The 22,729-nt window shown below is 43.5% G+C and overlaps 1 protein-coding gene across 2 annotated transcripts in view; it reads left to right on the plus strand.

Moving 5' to 3' along the window:
- Positions 1-15,433: 15,433 nt before the first annotated feature.
- ilkap (integrin-linked kinase-associated serine/threonine phosphatase) overlaps positions 15,434-22,729 on the plus strand; it is a 46,923-nt gene continuing 39,627 nt past the window's right edge. The window contains exons 1-2 of one of the 2 annotated variants that reach the window (XM_048542809.2): positions 15,434-15,527; positions 21,068-21,136. In XM_048542809.2, the coding sequence (XP_048398766.1) occupies positions 15,497-15,527; positions 21,068-21,136 (100 nt within the window). In that variant the 5' untranslated portion in view covers positions 15,434-15,496. The remainder of the gene's footprint in view (positions 15,528-21,067; positions 21,137-22,729) is intronic. The other variant, XM_048542810.2, reaches the window with a different exon arrangement.

The following is a 22,729-nucleotide window of genomic DNA, read 5'->3' on the forward strand; positions in this document are numbered from 1 at the left end:
TGGTCTTGTGGATTTACAGCATTTTTCTGCTCTTTGTCATCATCTAGTGATGTTTACTGGAAAGGGTGTGTAAACACTCAGTTGAAATCAGTAATAGGCTTGGTTGTCATGCCTGCATTGTAATATTCTGCTTACAGCACAAATGATCGCTTTAGAGAAGATGGCCAATCTTGCAGACACCATATGATGGTCATTGACTTCAAGAGATGGGGAATTGGCTTGAGTATATGGAAGTCCACATGAAAACAAATTATTGTGTGTCTGAAACAATAGCACAACTTTGCTGTATCTGGAGAAACACATTCAATCATTATTCATTACTCGTTATTCTATTCCAGAGGCCTGCATATACTTGGGAGCAGCTAGAAAGTATGCTACAGTATAAGTTGTTTCAGAGGTTTGGGATTTATGGGATGAGCTATGTCTTTCTCTAACCCTATCCTAACTGTTTCCCAATTCATGGTAGCCTGGATAGAATTGTTAAAAATCCTTGGAGTAGAAGACCCCGTGTTCTGAAGAATTGGTTTATGTTCACAACTTTGACTCGTTATATTTGAAACACTAGAAGTGTAGCATAGAGTCAGAGAGTTGCACAGCACCAATTCACACGCACCAACCAGACATTCCAATCTGACCTAGTCCCATTTGCAAGCATTTGGCTGATATCACTCTAAATCCTTCCTATTCATTTACCCATCCAGATGCCTTTTAAATGTTGTAAGTGTACCAGCCTCCACCACCTCCTCTGGCAGCTCATTCCATACATGCACCACCCTTTGTGCGAAAAAGTTACCCCTCAGGTCCTTTTTAAATCTTTCCTGTCTCACCTTAATCCTATGTCCTCTAGTTTTGGAGTCCTCCATCCTAGATAAAAGACATTGGCTATTCATCCATGCACCTCATAGTTTTATAATCCTCTAAAAGATCCCCGCTCAGTCTCTGATGATCCAGGGAAAAAAGCCCCAGCCTATTTATCCTCTCCTTATAACTCAAATCCTCCAGTCCCAGCAACATCTTTGTAAATCTTTTCTGTACCCTCAAGTTTAACAAGGGTGACCAGAATTATACATAATATTCTAAAAGTGCCCTCACGAATGTCCTATGTAGCTGCAACATGACGTCCCAGCTCCGACACTCAATGTTATGACCGATGATGCCAAATGCCTTCTTCACCACCCTATCTACTTGCGACTCCTCTTTCAAAGAACTAAGCACTTGCACCTCTAGGTCTCTTTGGTCAGCAACTCTCCCCAGGGCCCTACCATTATCTGGATAACTCCTGCCCTTATATGCCTTGCCAAAATGCAGCACCTCACATTTATCTAAATTAAATTCCATCTGCTACTCCTTGGCCCATTGTCCCATCTGATCAAGGTCCCTTTATACTCTGAGATAATCTTCTTCCTTGTCCACGACACCACCTATTTTGGTGTCACCTGCAAACTTGTACATAAATTATGAAAAGCAGTGGACCCAGCACTGACCCTTGTGGCATACCATTGATCATGGGCCTTCAGTCTGAAAAGTTACCCTCCACCACCAGCTTCTGTCTCTTACCTCCATGCCAATTTTTTATCCAAACAGCTGGCTCCCCCTGGATTCTGCGTGACCTAATCTTGCAGAGCCTTATTGAACACTACCATTGCAGAACCTTCTTGAACACTTTGCCGAAGTCCACGTGTACAATTTCTAACATTTTGCCTTCATCAACCTTCTTTGTCACCTCTTCAAGAAATTCGTTCGTTAGTGAGACATGATTTCTCACACGCAAACCATGCTGAGTAATCCCAATCACACCTTGCCTTTCTATTGCATATCAATCCTCTGTGAGACAACTATACAGATTTAAATGAACAAAACAATTTTACAATTATCTGTGGTGTAGAGTTCAGTAGAGATGATGTTAGACTGTTGTCTAATTTTCAATACCCCCTGAGCCACTCTATCTTGATATGGAACTATATCACTGTTCCTTCACTGTTGGGTCAAAAATCCCAGAATTCCCTTCCCAAGAGCATTGTGGATGTATCAACATCACAAGGACTGCAGCAATTCAAAAAGATGGCTCACCACCAATTTCTCACAGCCAGTTAAAGAGGGACAAGAATTACAGACTTTGCCAATGATGCCGTATCCCCTGAAAGAGTAGAAAAGTCTAATGTTGCACAAGTCCCAAATAAATAGCAGCTGAAGCCTGCACCTTAACTGGCCAATTCCCACTGCCTTCCATTGAATTTTGGAAAACTGAAACCTCAAAAGTGTTGAAGATTCATATCTTACAAGATGTAGTGTTAATATAAATTTTTGATTCAAGAACAAGCACCCACGGTCCCATTTTCTTGCATTGGCAATAAAATGGTGTCAAAGACAAGTAGTAGGTGGAGTCAACCAGCCAAAGTCATTTGCCAGGGCAGAATTGAGACTATTAGTCCAACACCAGTATTCAAGGCTATTTGAGCTGCATGACAGACATAACTTCGGCCAGCCAGCCCATGTATGTGTCTAACTACAAGACAGGATCAGATACTGTTTCTAAGCCTCTTCCACTGCAGTGTAACAGGAAGCCAGGGACATGCCTTAGGCCAACCAACCTACAGAGCATGCATAGACTGGAAAAGCTGGAGGCCTGCGAGGAAGAGGGGTTAGTAAGTAAGGTGATTTTAGCACAACGGTCTCACTTCTGCTCTGCTTGACTAATGGTCCCCCAGTCCTTCACCAGAGGAAAAGCCCAGTGTTTCCTGGGAAGGGACCTTGTCCAAATTAGGCGTATTCCATCATGATGTTGCTTCTGCAAAATCATTACCGGTTGCTATTCAATAAATTGAAAATTATATTCACTTGGTTTTCCTAACTTACAAGTAACATTGGTATTTAACAAAAGCTGAACTGCTTTCCTTAGATTGACATCAGACGTTAAATTAGCAGAATAGGTCTTATGGGGTTGTGAAGTTAGGAAATAGAAAATGTCTTTAAGCTCAACAGCTTATCTCTTCCTCCTAGAAAAATCTAATTTAAGTGCCTTCTTATCTTATCCATCAATATAATCTCTTCATATTTTCAATTTATCCCCTAGTCCAACCTACACACTTACGTCCCCTATCCCTCAGTTCACCTCCTTTTCACTGTATCCATGAGCACCATCTTGCTACTTTCTCACCACAACGTTGCACTTTTCCCCCAAAACATGTCTACTCATCTCTTGAACCACTTCTACTCGTACCCAATCTCTTCATTTTTGACTTTTCTCTCTATGATTTGAATATTCCAGACTGCACCAACTTGCTTTGGACAAATAATCTCCTAAAAGATGCTGCTGCTGCCAACTGCAAGGCAGGGTAGGAAAAAATGCAGTTTGGGAGAATGCTATCATGTCGGTAAACTTTTACACTCCATTTCTCTGTCTTTGCACTCGAAAGGCAATGATTTTGCTGATTTGATCTGGAAAAGGGAGCCTTGAACTGCAATCCGACTGCACCTTATGCTTAACTCAGATTGCACTTCACTGGCCTGAAACATGTCAATGATGTGTGATTGTCATGAATGGAATGGCTGCCTAAAATGGGTGACTGCCTAAATGTTGTTGCAAATTGCAATATTGCTGCGATTGTTTGGATGCTAGTTTGTAAAGTTCCTCCTGCTGAGCAGAGGATGAGGCCTCATTGGATGGTGACACTCAAACCAAGTGATTCCCTTTCATTCTCAGGGACGGAGAGAGAGAGAGAGAGAGAGAGAAAAAAAAACTACAGGGACAAGTTTGTCTTAGGTAGTGACATGATGACTGGGGGGAGGAGGGTTCCAGTGTATCATTTTGCCCCATCTCTTGTACACACAGCTCAGTATGGATTGCAATCGAATGGAATAGTCAGCGAGGTGAAGAAGCACTGGGAATGCAGCCATTAAACACCACCTCTCCCTGCCTCCCCAAACCCCCTTCAGATTTCTATCCCAATGGATCTCAGCAGTATATTGCACAAATGACATTGTCATTGTACCCAAGCAAGGCCAGAGGCTTTCTCTGGCTTTTCAGGGCAGTTTGCCAAAACTACAAAACTGTCAGTGTCACTGTTAAACACAAAAGAGATTAGTAGAGCACGGACTCCTCCAAACACTCATCCCAGGATACGAGAGTCAAAAAACAACTTGTACGTCACATTTCAATTGGAATTGATTTGTGATCCCGATGATCATACAATAGCAAACTAATGGAAGGATCTCTGATCTCCATCTGTGCTTCTCTTGTCAGTTAGTTTATGTCTGTTCTTTCCGCGAAGCCCCAGCTTTGTACATTTTGAAAACAAATGCCTCTGACATTGTATATACTAAATGGCTGTGACCATTGTATATTATATGTAAACGCTGTCTCAGCTGGTCAGTAGTCTTTTGAAATGTGAACCATGGGTGTTGGAGTTAGAGTCTTCAGATGTTTGTGAACCCTTTAATGCATTGTCAATAAAGAAATAAACGTGGTAATTATTCAGTTCTGCACAAGCAAGCATCAGGATTCTGTGTCTTATTGAGTTTCACACAACAGTCACACAGACGACAAGCAATATGCCTATATTAGTAATTATAATCTGTTTATCTATCCAATTATCGGTACATTTCACACTTTTGAGGAAAAGACAGTTGTTGAACTAACTTTGACATTTCTAAGCAATAACATTTGTCCTGTAACTTCAACAGTTTAAAGATAGATTTAGTTAACGTGTTCTAACATATTATGACACCTCTCTGGAGCTGGTGAGACTTGAGCCCAGGCTTTCTGGCCCAGAGAGAGGAACACTACGACTGCATAACAAAAGCTTCCTCTCAACAGTTTATAACTAGCTAAAATTAAGTGAAATTGTCAATTTTGACTAGTGGGCTTTAAGGCACTGATGAGATTCATACTTGAGTATTGATGCTCAACCCTTTAACCAAGCATTGGTATAGGAGAAGTCTGCCACTACAAAGGTTGGGAAAGTGTTCAAACTCTGAAGTGGTGGAGTAGTTGAAGATGGAGAGAAAATTGTAAGATTATAGAAAGATCATTTTCTAAAATGTTAACTGCAGAGAAAAGCTAATCCACAGTATTAATAAGTACAAACAATATCATGAAAGTATTTGAAATCAGTATGATTGACTTAGATGATATTGACTTGAAGATTAATCAATTCTGCATGTCTGATGTCTTATATCCTCATCTATGGTCATGAAAGATACATCAGCAACTGAATTCGTCGATCACTCAGAAACGGGACAGAAATTTATGGAAAGAAGACTTAAGCCCACCTGACACCTTGATTGACTAGCCTAGTGTTTTATTCCTGGCATGTGACGCGATCAAAGAATTCCTGAGCTAGTGATGAGCATCAACCTCACGAATTCTGCTCAAACTGAAGAAGACCAGCTGTTTGGCCAAACACCAGAAGTGACGAGATATCAGAAGAATGGCCGATATTATTGTCAGAGTTTTGGTGCAGTTAAACCTTTACAAAAGTGACTACAGGGCATTGAGAGTTCTATTTCTTTTCTGTGGTATTGCAGTACTTTGGTAATCTTAAAGGGGGACTACCCATTCCTCATTTGCAGAATTCCTTTACTTCCCCATTTTGATTGGTGTGTGCCCCTAAAACTTTGTTCTTTTGATCTTTTTGTATTTCTGTTATTTTTTCACACTTCCACAATTCAAACAACAAAGTGTCTGCAAGTCACAAAGATCACAAATTTACGCAGACAGGCGGATTGTCAGAAGAAAAATACTGAAAGAACTGCAGATGCTGTTAATCAGAAACAAAAATGGAAATGGATAGAAAAGCTCAGCAGGTCTGGCAGCATCCGCAAAGAGAAATCAGAGTTAATATTTCAGGTCAAGTGACACTTCCTCAGAACTGATGGTAGCTAGGAAAATATTGGTTTATATGCAAAAGATAGGGTGGGTGGTGGGGGTAAGGAGTTGATGACAGGTGGGGATAGAACCCAAAGAGAGAGAAGAACAGAGATAGTAGGAACTGCAGATGCTGGAGAATCTGAGATAACGAGGTGTAGAGCTGGATGAACACGGCAGGCCGAGCAGTATCAGAGGGGAGCAGGAAGGCTGATGTTTCGGGCCTAGACCCTTCTTCAGAAATGGGGGAGGGGAAGGGGATTCTGAAATAAATAGGGAGAGAGGGGAGCCGGATCGAAGATGGATAGAGTAGAAGATAGGTGGAGAGGAGACAGACAGGTCAAAGAGGCGGGAATGGAGCTTGTAAAGGTGAGTGTAGGTGTGGAGTTAGGGAGCAGATAGGTCAGCCCAGGGAGGACAGACAGGTCAAGGGGGCGGGATGAGGCTAGTAGGTAGGAGATAGGGGTGGGACTTGAGGTGGGAGGAGGGGAAAGGTAGGAGGAAGGACAGGTTAGGGAGGTGGGGACAAGCTGGGCTGGTTTTGGGATGCGGTAGGGGGAGGGGAGATTTTGAAGCTTGTGAAGTCCACATTGATACCATTGGGCTGCAGGGTTCCCAAGCGGAATATGAGTTGCTGTTCCTGCAACCTTCGGATGGCATTGTTGCAGCACTGCAGGAGGCCTGGGATGGACATGTCATCTGAGGAGTGGGAGGGGGCGTTGAAATGGCTCACGACTGGGAAATGCAGTTGTTCAGTGCGAACTGAGTGTAGGTGTTCCGCAAAGCGGTCCCCAAGCCTCCACTTGGAGTTAGTGTTTTGGGTCTGGTGACCTTTCCTTAGAATCTGTCAGAAAGAGGAGTTGAGGCAGCTGGAATAGTGTGGCCAGGTGACCCAGAACCACTAGGATTGTTACATAAATATTGAATTATTTTTCATAAGCATGGATGAAAACTTGAAATGCGGAATCCAAGTTTGAACCTAGCAGAGCTGGAACACTTTGTCCTCTGCCTGGTTGCATGAATGCTATCAACTTCCGGGAGAAATCAGACAGGCCTGAAACTGCCTGGCCAGTTGCAAATGACCACATTATTTCAGAATGAACTGTGGCATACATCTCCAATGAGCCTGCTTTGTTAGAGGAATGCTACACAGACTTTATCGTACCCAGCTCAATCGGAGACAGAGGCATAGCGTGTTAAGTTCAGCACTCGACAGTTGGAGGTTCAAAACCATGCTCTGTGACTTCCAAATATGGGAAATAGTCACCTCATTGGATTTTCCTGCCCCTGCCCAATGCTAGTATTGCCACAGAATCTTCAAGAAGAGAGCGAAGGGGGGATAAAAGGGGCAACCGGGAGTCCCAGCTCCCTCTGCTTTTTGCACCTTCTTTAACAGTGTCTCCAGAGAGCACCTTCGACCAGTATTCGAGCTGCACAGCATGTCCAGCTCCTCGTACCTCCTGGGGAGCATCTTCGAGCTGACCAGACACGGAAGACCACCTCAGTGAGGTGACCCAAAAACCAGAACCAGCCCTATACAGAGAGAGGAATCTCAAATTGATTGCAAATCCTAAGTCATTAGCCAAACTTCAAAGACTCAGGAACAGTCTGTCCCAGGCTTATTGAACAAACATTACCAAGCCCTTTTCAGACTAACAGTTTAAATACAGAGGTAAGGGCCTATGGATAGGGTGTAGCAAATCCCCAGGTGTGTGTGTCAGAAGTAGATAGTGAAGATTTGGGACTATTCACTTAGCAATTTAAGACTATTTACTGAAGAGCGCTCTGAAGAGATTAATAGAATTTAATTAAAATACAATAGTACAGTCTGATAAAATATCATTTTTCCTTGATAAAGTGTTCAATAAAATGACCTTCTCTGAATGTTGTCCCCTTTGTCTAACCTACCTCATTATGTAATATGCCTGAGTTTTAAAAGATTATTGCAAACTGGTCAAGATTAGTCAAGTTACATTTACCTACCCTTCATTTTCCAACAAGAGGTATATTTTAGGAAGTTAGATAAACATGAGGGGAAAAAGAAATGTTGAGCTGATTGTAGAAGGAGAGGAACATGGACTGAATGCCCTCTTTTTGTACTGTAGGATTCATGTTAACTATGATAGCGCAGCACACAGTGCATTTGTGATCGAAATGTAAGTCCATCCCTCATGACCCTGAAGAATTCCAGATACATTATCTGCAGGGTCATTTTCTTGGGACAGTTGAGCAGGTTGAGATGGGAGAGCTGACCATGTGTTTGTTAGCTCTCCCTCCATGATTACACCACCTCCTGAAAATTCAAACAAATCGTTGAAGCCCCCAAAATTTGAGGAATGCTGATGCCCTAATGCAAATGATCCCTGACCTTTGCAATGTAACTAAATATTAGTGCAAGACACCTTTGCAAGTCTGGATTTTCTAATGAGGATAGGACTTCGGCATATTTTTCATTTGCTGCTAGAAGATGTACTGTTTTTGTGACTGTGAAAAATGAATTTGAATCACATTCATCTCTCTATTATGAAGTTAACTATTTGAAATGGTTGAACACAGCCAACAGTTCTCTTTCTCGTCATCCATGCAGCTGACCGCAATTCAGTCAGGATCATATTCACTTTCTGCTACCTTCTGGGCAGCAGACTTTGGAAAATAGTGTTCATCAGTTCCAATGAGGATCAACCCAGCTTCCCTTTGAGAAAGAATAGACCTTTCTCCACTCAGTCTAGGCACCGGATTGCTGAGTGTCAAGTGGCATACCGCAATGGTGAATACCAGAATGGGGAAAAGACTGAGTGTAGTACCACAGGAGCCAGTGTCCAAGTTAATGTGGGATGTTAAGTGGAGCACACTCAGAATCAGTCTCAGTCTTGGCAGGTGTGTGGAGACGGCTTCATATGCTAAACAGACTCTCATGGGTCAGTGCCAACCCTGGGAGGTGCAAAGCAGAGTGTTACAGAGTTCAGGGCCCGAACGGGGGACGCACTGAGCTTTCTATTATAGAGATCGATATCAGCCTGATGGAAGTCCAGTTTGGTACAGATATTCACTGGCATTATTACTCAGACTTCTGTTGTTTCTTAGACACACGAGTGAGCAGGATAAACCTATCAAACATTAAACATACTTTATTGGGGAGCTTAAGGTGAAGGAACCCTATAGAGGGCAGTGACCACAGCATGATAGAATCTGCCTCGCAGTTTGAGAGGGAGAAGCTAGAATCAGATGTAACTGTATTAAAGTTGAGTAAAGGTCACTGCAAAGACATGAGGGAGGAGCTAGCCAGAATTGATTGGAATGGGAGCTGAACAGGAAAGACGGTGAGCAGCGATGGCAGGAGTTTCTGGGAGTAATTTGGGAGGCACAGCAGAAATTCATCCCAAGGAAGAAGAAACATACAAAAGGGAAGATGAGACAACCACGGCTGACAAGGGAAGTCAGGGGCAGCATAACTGAAAAAGAAAATGCATACAATGTGGTGAAAGTAGTGGGAAGCCAGAGGGTTGGGAAGGCTTTAAAAACCAATGCAGAATAACTTAAAAAAAAGGGAGAGAACATGAACTATCAGGATAAGCTAGCTAATAATATAATAGAAGATTGCAGGATTTTTTTCAGACGTCTGAAAGGTAAGAGTGGACATTGGACCATTGGAAAATAGGCTCAAGAAGTCATAATGAGGAATAAATAAATAGTGGAGGAACTAATGAGATACTTTGCATCAGTTTTCACATGGGAAGATACCGGCAGTATACCAGAACTTCACGAGAGTCAGTGGGCAGAGGACAGTGTAGTGACCATCACTAAGGAAAAGGCTCTGGGGCAGCTGAAAGGTCTGAAGGTAGATAAATCACCTGAACTGGACAGACTACTCCCCAACATTCTGAAGGAGATAGCTGAGCAGATTATAGAGGCATTGATAGTGATCTTTCAGGAATCACTGTAGGCAGGGAGTGTGCCAGAGGACTGGAAAATGGTTTGTGTAACACCCTTGTTTAAGAAAGGAGGGAGGCAGAAGACAGGAATCTATAAGCTGGTTAACTTTGGTCGTTGGTAAGATTTTAGAGCCCATTACTAAGTTTGAGATTGAGGAGAACTTGGAAGTGCGTGGTAAAATAAGGTTGCGTCAGTGCGGCTTCATCAATGGGAGTCGTGCCTGACAAATTTGTTAGAATTTTTTGAGGAGGTAGCAAACTATTTGGACAAAGAAGAGCTATGGGATGTGATCTATGTGGATTTCCGGAAGGCCTTTGACATGGTGCTGCATAGGGGCCTGCTAAATAATATAACAGCCATGGTGTTGGGGGCAAGGTATTGGTATGGATAGAGGAATGATTGACTGCAGAGGACAGTGAGTAGGAATAAGGAGAATCTTTTTCAGGATTGCAACCAGTGACTAGTAGAGTTCCACTGGGGTCTGTGTTGGGGCCACAGCTATTCACATCATACATTTATGATCTGGATAAGGGAACTGAGGGCATTGTTGCTAAGTTTACAGATGACACAATGAAAGGTGGAGGGATGGGTAGTGTTGAGGAAGTGGGGGCGTGCCGAAGGATTTGGACAGATTGAGAGAGGCAGATAGAAAACAATGTCGGAAAGTGGGGTTGTGCACTTCGTCAGGAAGAATGGAGGCATAGGCTATTTTTTAAAAGGGGAAAGGCTTCAGAAATCTGAAGTGTAAAGGGTCTTGGGTGTCCCGGTTCAGGATTCTTTTAAAGTTAACATTCAGGTTCAGCTGTCAGTTAGGAAGGCAAATGCAATGTTAGTATTCATTTCAAGGGGGCTAGAATACAAAAGCAGAAATATACTACTCAGGCTGTAGAGGGCTCTGGTCAGACCATATTTGGAATTTTGTAAATGATTTTGGGCCCCATCTCCAAGAAGGGATGTGCTAACACTGGAGGTTATCCAGAAGAGGTTTGCAAGAATGATTCCAGGAATGAAGGGCTTATCATATTAGGAGTGCTTCAGAATTCTGGGTTTGAACACAATGGCATTTAGAAGGATGAGGGAGTGATCTCATTGAGTCTGACAGAACACGAAGAGGCCTGGATATATTAGATGTGGAGAAGACATTTCCACTAGTAAGAGCAACTAGGACCCAAGGCAGACCTCAGAGTGAAGGGATGATCCTTTAGGACTGAGGTGAGGAAGAATTTTTAAGGCAGGAGGTGGTGAATTTGTGGAACTCATCACTGCAGTGAACTGCAGAGGCCAGGTCATCACTTATCTTTAGGGCAGAGGTGGATAGGTCCTTAATTGGTAAGGAGATCAATGGTTATGGAGAGAAGGTAAGAGAATGGGTTTGAGAAACATATCAGCCATGATTGAATGGTGGAGCAGAGTCGAAGGGCTGAATGGGCTAATTCTGCTCCTATGTATTATGGTCTTACAGTCTCCTATGGTGAGGAAGGATGTAATGAGGACACATTAATCAGTGGAGACCTTATGGATGGAGCTGAGGAACCATAAATGAACTAAAACAACAATGGTTTTCATAAATAGATCACCTGGTAGCAGCTCAGAAGTGGTCCCTTGCATTAATGCTGAAATTGGGCAGCTATGTAACAAAGACACAATAGTATTAATGGAGGGATTTTAAGCTTACCATAGACTGTGAGAGACAAAAAAACACCTACGAGAAAGATTGTGAATTTCTAGGGTGTCCAGAATTGTTTCCTTCAACAATACGTCTTGAGTACAACAAGGGGACAAGCAATATTGGATCTGGTAAAGGGCAATGAGCCTGATTTAATCAGTGACCTACTTGTTCATGAGCATTTGTCAAATAGTGATCACAACATGAGTGAGTTTCAGCTAGTGTTTGTAATAGATAAGCAAAGATCGCATACTAAGATTTTGGATTTAAGTCAGGTAGATGTTAATGGGGTTAGGCAGAGATTGCCCACGGTAAACTGGGGAGCTGTGCTGACAGGCAAAATAACTGAAGAACACTGGAGGGGGTTGAAAGAAACAGTTACAGCTGTGCAGAAGAAGTTTGCACCCATGAGAAGGAACAACTCTGCCTCACAAAAATAACAGCGCTGGACATCTTAGGGGTTAAGGGACAGCATAAGATTAAAAGAGAGGGCATATAAAAATACAAAGAATAGTAGCAATCCTACAGAATGGAACAAATACAAAGACCAACAAAAATGGCTTATAAGAGCAGCTGAAAAGGGTTATGGAAGGAAACTTGCAAGGAAGATAAAAGACAATCTCTAACAAATTTCATTTGGCATACATCAGCCCAGCCGATCTGTATTCTCTGAAGTTATTCAGAATAATTTCCACAATTAACTAGCATCCCTGGTTTCTGTTGTCTACAAATATTAATTGCTTTCCATGTATGTTTCTCTGCTCCTCGTAATGCTGTGTATGGGGATTTTGTCAACGGACTTCCTATACAGGACCTTGGGAGCTCTGCAAAATCTCTAGAGGAACTGACCTTCCATGTTCCTGTTTTATAGCGTATCTTAGACTGAGGAAATAGTTTGGAAGTGCAGCATGAAGTGAAACAGATCTCAGGACCATTAATATGTCTGGTCTGACAGGTTCATTTGCAGTGCTCTTAGCTTGGTTTGATGCAAAGGACCTTATGACTAGTGAATTTATTGAGGCTGCACTTTCAAGAGTTCAGCTCATGGAGGGAAACATGAATTACAATGGGAGCAAATGGTTGGGGATGCTGAGGATGCTGATACATTTGGCTAGCATGATGATTTACAATAAAGTGTCAGAGATTCAATTGCCATTCAATACGCTGGTGAAAATCTATAAATGTCATAATATCACGATTTGATTGTGGTGTTGAGGAAGCTGCTATTTCTGGAGTGCTACAGTCAGAAATGGAATGGAAGTGAAAGAAGACTGTAAGCGTGTTTTAATTTTCCAGCCAAATGAACATTGCTTCCTTCTGAAGTTGGCTTAACTAACTCTGAGGGTAAGTTCGAGGTATTAGTTGTGTCTTCCTGTGAGTTTGCTTGTTAGGGATGAGAAATAGCATTTCCCTGCAGGATTTAAATCCCTTAAGCAGCTCAGAGGGTCAGCCATATTAAATGCCTGCTTTGAACCAGTGCCTCAGAAGATGGTGAAGGCAGAATATTTTCTTGAATATTTTGAGGCTGAAGTAAACAGATTTTATAGGCAAGGGAATCAAACTTATCGGAAATAGATCGGAACATGGATTTGAAAACACTGACACACGCGGGTAGAGTTATAACTTTTAAAAGACATTTGGATGAGTATATGAATAAGAAATGTTTGGAGGAATATGGGCCAAGTGCAGGCAGGTGGGACTAGTTTAGTGTGGGATTATGGTTGGCACTGACTTGTTGGACCGAAAGGTCTGTTTCCATGCTGTATGACTCTATGACCCTATAATAAGAAGACATTTTATAGTTATATAAAGGGAAGGTGGCTTGTTAAGAGTACTGTTGGTCCACTGAAGGCTGAAGTTGGACATATTGTTAATGACAATCAGGGGATGGCAAACATGCTGAACAATTCAGAATTCACAGCAGAAAAGGAAGATAGCTTGCTAAAAGTCCCAAAGAAATTAATAAAGGACCAGGGACAGGGTTTAAATAAAACTAGCTTAAGTAAATCGTCAATAATGGGGAAATGAATGGAACTGAAGAGTGACAAAGCCGTAGGACCTGAAGATTTCCATCCATGATGTTAAACAAGGTAGGACAGCACATCACAGATGCTCGAACCATAACCTTTCAGCATTTCCTGGATTCGGGGGTTGTACCTGTGGATTGAAAATTTCTCATGTCACTCTGTTTGTTAAGATGGGTGACAGAGGGAAGTCAGGAAATTACAGCCCAGGTAGCCTATCATCTGTGGTGGGAAGTTTATAATGAAGGATTCATAGATGCATAGGTCATGTATGACGAACTTCATAGTTCTTCAAAAGTAAATCAATGGATGTTGTTTATATGGACTTCCAGAAGACTTTTAATAAAGTCCCACACAAGAGGCTGTTAGCTAAGCTGGAAACCCACAGAACTGAGGGCACATTACTAACACGGATAGGAAATTGGCAGGACAAAAAATTTGGAATAATGGGTAAGTACTCAAATTGGCAGGGTGCAACCATTGGTGTCCCAAAGGGATGTGTTAGGGCCTCAAATATTCACAATATTCATTAATGACTTGGAAAATATTGCTAAAAAGTCCAATATCCTAGTTTGCTGACCTTAAAAAATTAGGCAGCATTGTAGACAGTGTTGACGCCAGCATAAAATTACAGCAGGATGTTATTATATTAGATGAATGTGGCAGATGGATTCTAAGTGATGCAAAGGTGAGGTTATCCCTTTTGGAAATAATAGAGGATAGATCAGAGTTTTTTTTAGAAGGCACAAAGTTAAATACAGTGAATGTCCAATGACATTTTGGGGTTCAAGTGCATAGCTCTTTAAAATGCCAGAAATGGATGGAGAAAATAGTCAAAAAGATGAATAGAATGCTGTCCTTCATTTCTAAATGGCTGGAGTACAGGGATGAAAATATTATACTGCTGCTACAACACATCCCAATCACGTGCCATTTAGAGCACTGTGGGCAGATTTGTACACCACATCTTAGGAAGGTTCTTTTTAGCCCTGAAGGGAGTTCAAAGCAAGTTTGTAAGGATGACACCTGGACTTCAGAGTTAAGTTTATACTTTATTCTCTAGAATTTGGAAAGTTAAGGTGTGATCTAATCAATATCTTCAGGATATTAACAGGGAAAGACAGTTTAGATAAACTCTTTTCACTGGTTGAAGGTTTTCAAATCGGTGACATAGTCTAAAATCAGAGCCAGGCCATTCAGGATTGATGTTAGAAGCCACTTCTATACGCAAAGAGTAATAGAGTAGTGGAACTCTTCTTCAAACAGCAGACAAAGCTAACTGAATTGTTCAATCTAAATCTGGGATAGACAAGTTTTCATTAAGCAGGTGTATCAACTGATATGGGCTCAAGGCAGCCAATATGGAGTTCGGCCCCAGATCAGCCCTGATCTTGCTGAATGGCGGCGCAGGGTTGAAAAATTGAACAGCAGACTCCTGTTCCTATGGTTCTATAATCTGCCAGTGTACTAATAAATTGAAATTAAATGTTTTAAAAAGTTGTGAGAGGAAGGAAAGACAAAGTCTAATAAAATACACCAGGTATTTAAACATACTATATCAATGCAAATATCCTGGCTGTGTATGATCATATATTACCATATATCTCAGTTGGTGGGCTAGTTGATTTGTAATAACATTAAGTATGGGTTCAATTCCTGCCACTGGCTGTGGTTATCCTCAAGGACTTTCTCTCTTCCTTGCCTGGGGTACGGTGACCCTCAGGTCAAATCAATACCCCTAAGGTGACAAAAAGAGATGGAATGGGAGGATTTCGCGAACTAGCAGCGTGACCGTGCGCTAGGACCCAGAGATTGCGTGAGATGGCGGTGTGTGTTGGGCGGGCACTAGGACCCGGCGGGAGCCTGGCGGCGTTTTTAGGCCGCAGTTGGAGCCTGGGCCTGGGAGTTTGTTTGGTGGTCGGAGGAGGAGCAGCGGGAGGAGGGTTGGGGGGCGGTGCGAAGTCAGGCGGAGGAAAGGGGCTGTGGGGGAAAAGGAAAATAGGAGGAATGGATTTGTTTGAAGACCTGCCTGAGCCCGGTAAGGACAGGAAAGGAGCGGCGGGGCTGGGGTTTGAAACCTGGGCCTGGGCCCTGAGCGGGATGTGGGGGTGGGGAGTGTGTCTCAGTGCTGACCCCCTGGGGGTGAGGGGGGTGAGGGGAGTGTGTCTCAGTGCTGACCCCCTGGGGGTGAGGGGGGGGGGGGGGGGAGTGTGTCTCAGTGCTGACCCCCTGGGGGTGAGGGGGGGGGGGGAGTGTGTCTCAGTGCTGACCCCCTGGGGGTGAGGGGGGGGGGGAGTGTGCCTCAGTGCTGACCCCCTGGGGGTTGTGGGGTGGGGTGGGGTGGGGAGTGTGTCTCAGTGCTGACCCCCTGGGGGAGGGGGGTTGCTTCAGTGCTGACCCCCCCCCCCAGTGGGAGGGGGTGGTGAGGGGAGGGGGTGCTTCACTGCTAGCCCCCTGGGGGTGAGAGAGGGATGTCTCCCTGTGCTGGCCCCCTGGGGGTAGGGTGGTGTCTCAGGACTGGCTCCCAGAGGCTGGGGTTGGTGGCGTCTCTCAGGGCTGGCCCCCTGGGAGGAGTTGTGCAGGTGCAGTTACAGGTCTTTTCACGCTTGCAGTGGAGTGGGGACTGGACACTTGTGGGGATTGCTCTGTCTGATTGTCATCTCAGGTTTGTAACAACACGGTGTAGAGTTAGTAGGAACTGCCGATGCTGGAGAATCTGAGATAACAAGGTGTAGAGCTGGATGAACACAGCAGGCCAAGCAGCATCAGAGGAGCAGGAAGGCTGACGTTTCGGGCCTCGATCCTTCCTCAGAAAACCTGTTTCCTTTCTTGGAATGTCTAAGGGGCACTGGTAGAGACTGTGTGTGTGAGACAACATCCACAAGTGTGGCAAACATCGAGAAGCATAGTAACAGATTTCAGCAGGACTGGGCAGATGGGGCAAACACATGGCAGATTAAATTTAATGTGGAGATAAGTGTGGATTGATCTTGTGATTCATCTTGTCAGAGGAAAGTACAGAGGCCACATAAATAGTAGTTTTAAAGAGGAGTGTAGGATGGGAGAGACTTGAGATGCATGCTGTCTAAATCCTTGAAGCAATATAGGTTTTTACAAAAAGGTAATTTCTTATTTGAGAGAAGAACATGTACAATTGTTTGATATCAATGGAGAGTACAAAAGGAAGATATTGTTAAATGTTATGATTTAGAAATACTGGTTATTCCCTGACAGAATATTGTGTCTATATCTGAGTGGTGCATTTTAGGAAGGTGCCAAGACTTTGAACAGGGTTTGGAACAGATTTGCCGGAACAGTGCCTCAAGGAATAGCATTGAGTGAAGTTAGTGTTGCCTCCTTTGCGCAGAGTAGGTTATAGGAAGTATTGATTGTGGTGTTCAAAATTGTAAATGGTTTGGACAAAGTAAATAAAGATAAATGGTTTTTGGCTAAGAAGATTGGTGACTGGAGAATTCATGCTTAGGGAACTAAGCAGAAGCATCAGAGGTGTCACGTGTGTTATAATCTTTACAAGTTATTAGGATCTGACAGACTTGTAACACAGCATGAGAGGTTTACCCTGGAAATTATGCCGTGGCTTTGGGGGTCGCCGTACTGCCAGGCTTGCCGAGTTTCTCCAGCCCTTCCTGAATAATGTCAAAATTATTGGTGGTAAAAGACTAGAGGGAATGGGGCAAGTAAAGAAGTAAAAAATATGGCTAGATGTGGAATAAATCATAAAATAGAAGCTGAAGTAATGAACTAATAAGAAACGAGAGGAGAAAAGAACTATAAAAAGGAGGAAGATGATGCTCTAAAATCAGTGAACTCAATGCTGAGTCCATTTCAGTCTATTTCCCAGGTGGCAGCTGCAAAGTTGCCCCCTGACTCCCACCCAATTCCAACCTTGGAGGTTTACCCTGGAAACCATACACTATTGGTATGAGTCCTTTCCCAATTCTGCTTCTGTCAGAAACAAAGATAATAAAATGTGAGGCTGTATGAACACAGCAGGCCAAGCAGCATCTCAGGAGCACAAAAGCTGACGTTTCGGGCCTGGACCCTTCATCGGAGAGGGGGATGGGGTGAGGGAACAGGAATAAATAGGGAGAGAGGGGGAGGCGGACCGAAGATGGAGAGTAAAGAAGATAGGTGGAGAGAGTATAGGTGGGGAGGTAGGGAGGGGATAGGTCAGTCCAGGGAAGACGGACAGGTCAAGGAGGTGGGATGAGGTTAGTAGGTAGATGGGGGTGCGGCTTGGGGTGGGAGGAAGGGATGGGTGAGAGGAAGAACCGGTTAGGGAGGCAGAGACAGGTTGGACTGGTTTTGGGATGCAGTGGGTGGAGGGGAAGAGCTGGGCTGGTTTAGGGATGCAGTAGGGGAAGGGGAGATTTTGAAACTGGTGAAGTCCACATTGATACCATTAGGCTGCAGGGTTCCCAGGCGGAATATGAGTTGCTGTTCCTGCAACCTTCGGGTGGCATCATTGTGGCACTGCAGGAGGCCCATGATGGACATGTCATCAAGAGAATGGGAGGGGGAGTGGAAATGGTTTGCGACTGGGAGGTGCAGTTGCACCCGAAGGTTGCAGGAACAGCAACTCATATTCCGCCTGGGAACCCTGCAGCCTAATGGTATCAATGTGGACTTCACCAGCTTCAAAATCTCCCCTTCCCCTACTGCATCCCTAAACCAGCCCAGTTCATCCCCTCCCCCCACTGCACCACACAACCAGCCCAGCTCTTTCCCCCCCACCCACTGCATCCCAAAACCAGTCCAACCTGTCTCTGCCTCCCTAACCGGTTCTTCCTCTCACCCATCCCTTCCTCCCACCGCAAGCCGCACCCCCATCTACCTACTAACCTCATCCCACCTCCTTGACCTGTCCGTCTTCCCTGGACTGACCTATCCCCTCCCTACCTCCCCACCTACACTCTCTCCACCTATCTTCTTTACTCTCCATCTTCAGTCCGCCTCCCCCTCTCTCCCTATTTATTCCAGAACCCTCACCCCATCCCCCACTCTGATGAAGGGTCTAGGCCCGAAACGTCAGCTTTTGTGCTCCTGAGATGCTGCTTGGCCTGCTGTGTTCATCCAGCCTCACATTTTATTATCTTGGAATTCTCCAGCATCTGCAGTTCCCATTATCTCTGTCAGAAACAATCCAGGTTTGAGCTGCTTTTCATATCAACAGCTGAGGTGAGATGCTATTGTGCTGGAAGTATTGTCATAGATGCAGCTCAGCTGTCTCCACTCTGACATAAGGTGTGTAAAAACCTACGTTGTAGATAATTAGCCCATATTTGAGACAGTGCTGGTTCCTACCCTTTTTCTGAACGACCCAGTTGGACCATCACTATATGCCCTTCCAGAGCTTGTTGAAGTGCACCACCGACTCCAGGTTTTGGACCTGCTGCAGTCGGCAGATGTTACGGCACTGTTCCAGCACTATGTAACAGTAAATATATATTTTGTTGCTGTTGGTTCTCCAAAATTTGGGCCAATATATTTGCCACTCTAGTGTGCAACTCGGCGTGACAGAGACTGTGTCCTTATTTGTTGGTAGTGTTGCTGCCTTCTACTTGAAATGTGCAAAGTTGAATTGAAAGTAAAAGCCTTAAATCTGGAATAACAGAAAATGCTTGAAATGTGCAGGAGCTTGGTTTGTGTTGGAAGCAGAAGTGAGTTCATATTCTAAGAGGGACTCTCAGCACAGCATTGGAGCAGTTTAATTTCTCCTCCCAACTCCTGGGTAATTTTACTTTTCTGCTGAAGAACTTAATAATTGGTTGTTTTTGATGGCAGCCCATCAAAATGGCGAGTGTTCCTAAGTTTCTGTAGTTGCTTTTGTTCGGTGCTTGCCAATCACAGTGCTGATGTAATGATAATTTCAGTTAATCTGGCACCTAGCGACTGAAATTGTGAACATGCCATTCATCCAGCTACAGAGTGCCTTAAAGCGTAATCAAAATGACCCATGGAAGATTTTATGAAGCCTTCTTTTATAAACCAGACCATAGAAGTCATAATAAAAATGTAATGCAGTTGAGTTTGACACAAGTTGGTTGTAAACCTGATCCAGCTGCAGCTGGCAGCTCACACACTTGAATCTGTGAATTTACAGTCAACCATGAAGTTTTGGGAGAGAATTGTGTGGATTTTCTATCAGCTGGTGGTGTGTGTTCTTCCACACTGAAAATGACAGACTTATTTTTGTAAGTTTATTTTGACACGTGAACTGCCAGTCTGACTTGGAGTTTAGACTGTCGCTTGTTGTGGTTTGGGCTATGAATGGGAGTCGTGCTTGAATTTGCGCTCCTAGTTGGCATTTGGGGTCTGTGAGAGTCAGAGCTAGGTCTGATAGGCATTCACTTGCAGAATTTGGAAATGGCTGGGAGTTGGGGGCAACTTTGCGGCTCCCATCTAGGAAATAGATTGAAATGGACTCGGCATTGAATTCACTAATTTTACAGTATAACCTCTGTAACCCCCCCCCCCCCCCCCCACCCCCCCTTTCTTCTGGCTAGTTCTTTTCTCCTCTTGTTTCTTTTTCAATTCATTTCTTCAGCTTCTATCTTATGATTTATTTCTCATTCAGGCATATTTTTATTTCTTTACTTGCTCCATTCCCTTCTGGTCTTTTACCACAAACCACTTTGATATCAACCAGGAAGTGTTGGAGAAACTCGGCAAGTCTGGCAGTATCTGTGGAGTGAAAAACAGTTTTGAGTCCAGTGACCCTTTGTCAGAATTGTAGTTCTGATGAAGGGTCACTGGACTTGATGTTAACTCTGCTTTTCTCCCCGCAGATGCTGCCAGACCTGCTGAGTTTCTCCCTTTTGGTTTTGTTTCAGATATCCAGCATCTGCAGTTAAAGCCACAAGAGTCTTACAGCACAAAAACAGATTCTTCGGTCCAATCAGTCCACGTTGACCATGTTCCCACACTAAATTAGTCCCACCTACCTGCATTTGGTCCATATCCCTCTAAACAATTCTTATTCATGTCCTTATCCAAATGACTTTTAAATGTTGTATCTGTACCCCCATCTTTTGGTTTTATTTTATTGTTATTAATATAATTCTTGCCCATTTCCCTATTGTTCTCTTTGCATCTTCCCACTTTTAACATGCTCAAAATTTTCAAATTTTTCTCAGTTCTGATGAAATTTCACAGACCTGAAGTTTTAACTCTTTCTTTGTGCACAGGTACGGTTACATCTGCTGACTACTTCTCGTTTTATCCATTTTGTTCCTCTAAATTCCCAGCATTTGCGGTGTTTTGCTTTGGTATATCAAGAGGAGGGCCAGGCTAGCTCATTTGGTTTGAGTCTGGTGCGATTTGTGCATTCAGTCCCTACATCAGTGGAGGAGATTCTTTGTGTTGTCCCTTTACTTTGCTGCATGTGGTCGAGGAAATTACTGGCCGGAAAGCCATCAGCCTCAGCTATATCTAGTGACCTGGCAACTGCAGTGGGAGCACTCTCAAGGTTTATTCTGCACATCCCACGCAAGGAAACAGTAAATTGATATAGAAGAAATATTTGAGAAAACTCATGAAACTGTTTTGTTTGTTTAGGGAGCGATGCTCAGAAGTCAAAACCTTCGCTGTTTGATAACCTACCAGACCCAAGCAACCCAGACGTAGGTAAACACAGCCAGAGAATAAAAACTCCGATTGCTTTTGCTGATCTGTTCCTGTTTTGTGTCTTTGGTGGGAACGTGCTCTTGTTTGTTTGTTGTCTGTTGATTGTTGGGATTAGTAATAGTAATGCTGTCTGCAGTTACTTAATCCACTTCCTCTAAACTTCTGCTAACCTTCCTCTGAAGGTCAGTTTTAAAATGCAACACCAACTGATTTTTGCCAATTTTGGAAGGCGAGGTGGATCACAGCTGACACTGGCATTATAAACATTTTCCTTGTTTCCTCTTCCACCTCAAAATCCATGGCAACTCTGAACACCAGTGAAGTTCGAGATTGAGAAATGTTTTCAGGAAACTGAGGTCGCAGGTGAGACTGGTGTTTCTTCTTCATCCCTATGTACTCCTTGAGAAGTTGGTGGCGTGCCTTTTATTAGAATGACTATTGAAATGGTTTGATAAACTATTTGACAAGGCAGTCAGGAGTCACCTGCATTCCTGTGGGACAGGAGTCATAGGCTAGACCATGTCAGGTACAATAGTTTTCCTTCCCTAAAGAGTGCCAGTGAACCAGTTGCACTTTTCTGTCGATCCAGCAGTTTCATCATCGCTTCAGCATTTTTTCTTCAACTGAACGAAGATTCTCAAATGGCCATGGTGGAATAGACACTGGTGTTTCCTGAATGACCTTTCCACAATTTAGCATTGCACCAACACCATACTCAATCTGCCATTATAGACCAATTGATAGGAAAAATAGAACACTCATCACCTGTTTACTCTGAACTGCCTGGAATGATAATATACCTGGAACAAAACAGAAGTTGCTGGAAAAGCTCAGCAGGTCTGGCAGCATCTGTGAAGAAAAGAACCGGGGTTAACTTCTGTTTTCGTTAGTGATTTATGGCATCCGCAGTTCTTTCGGATTCTATAATATAACTGTTTCTAGCTGGAATTATGTTAGGTTTGAAAGTAGAACGTTTTCATCTAACAGGATCCTTTCCCACACTGAGCATGTGTGTGCTCAGAATACCTTGGCTTCTTGTCTGAAAGCTTGTTCAAAGGCCCAGCCCTCCTATTTTCAGTAATGGTCATAATCGTACCTGGGAGAGCAGGATCGTGAGGACACGAGAAGCAGAAATTATGATCACAGTTTGCTTCCTGTATTCAGTAGGGTTAGTCATGGATGTGAATTCCGTCCGTATTCCCAGCTGAGACTTAGTATGTGATTCAAGCATTATGCATTCTGTATATGCAATAAAATATTTTTATCTCCTTTCTCCAGATTGACCCTGGGGAGAGAGCTTTCAGCTATATAACACTGGAGTGATGTACTGTTGCTTACAGATCTGTCACGGGGCTGATAGTGATGGGAGCTATTTGAGGTGATGAATTCAGTGTATTGCAACATTTAAGTTTATGATTTTCCCTGTAGTAATTTAGATAAGTTCAGCAACAGCAATGACTACAATTTATGGTTCAGAGAGAGAAAGCAGTTATAGCCCCTTTTTGATTTCAGCTAGCCAGGGCTAAAAGTACTGGTCAGTAATAACTTTTGCTGCTGTGACTTCAGTAGGCTGGCTCGGCAGGTCACCGAAGT

This window comes from Stegostoma tigrinum, chromosome 14 (assembly GCF_030684315.1).
Source record: "Stegostoma tigrinum isolate sSteTig4 chromosome 14, sSteTig4.hap1, whole genome shotgun sequence".
Taxonomy (NCBI): Eukaryota; Metazoa; Chordata; class Chondrichthyes; order Orectolobiformes; family Stegostomatidae; genus Stegostoma; species Stegostoma tigrinum.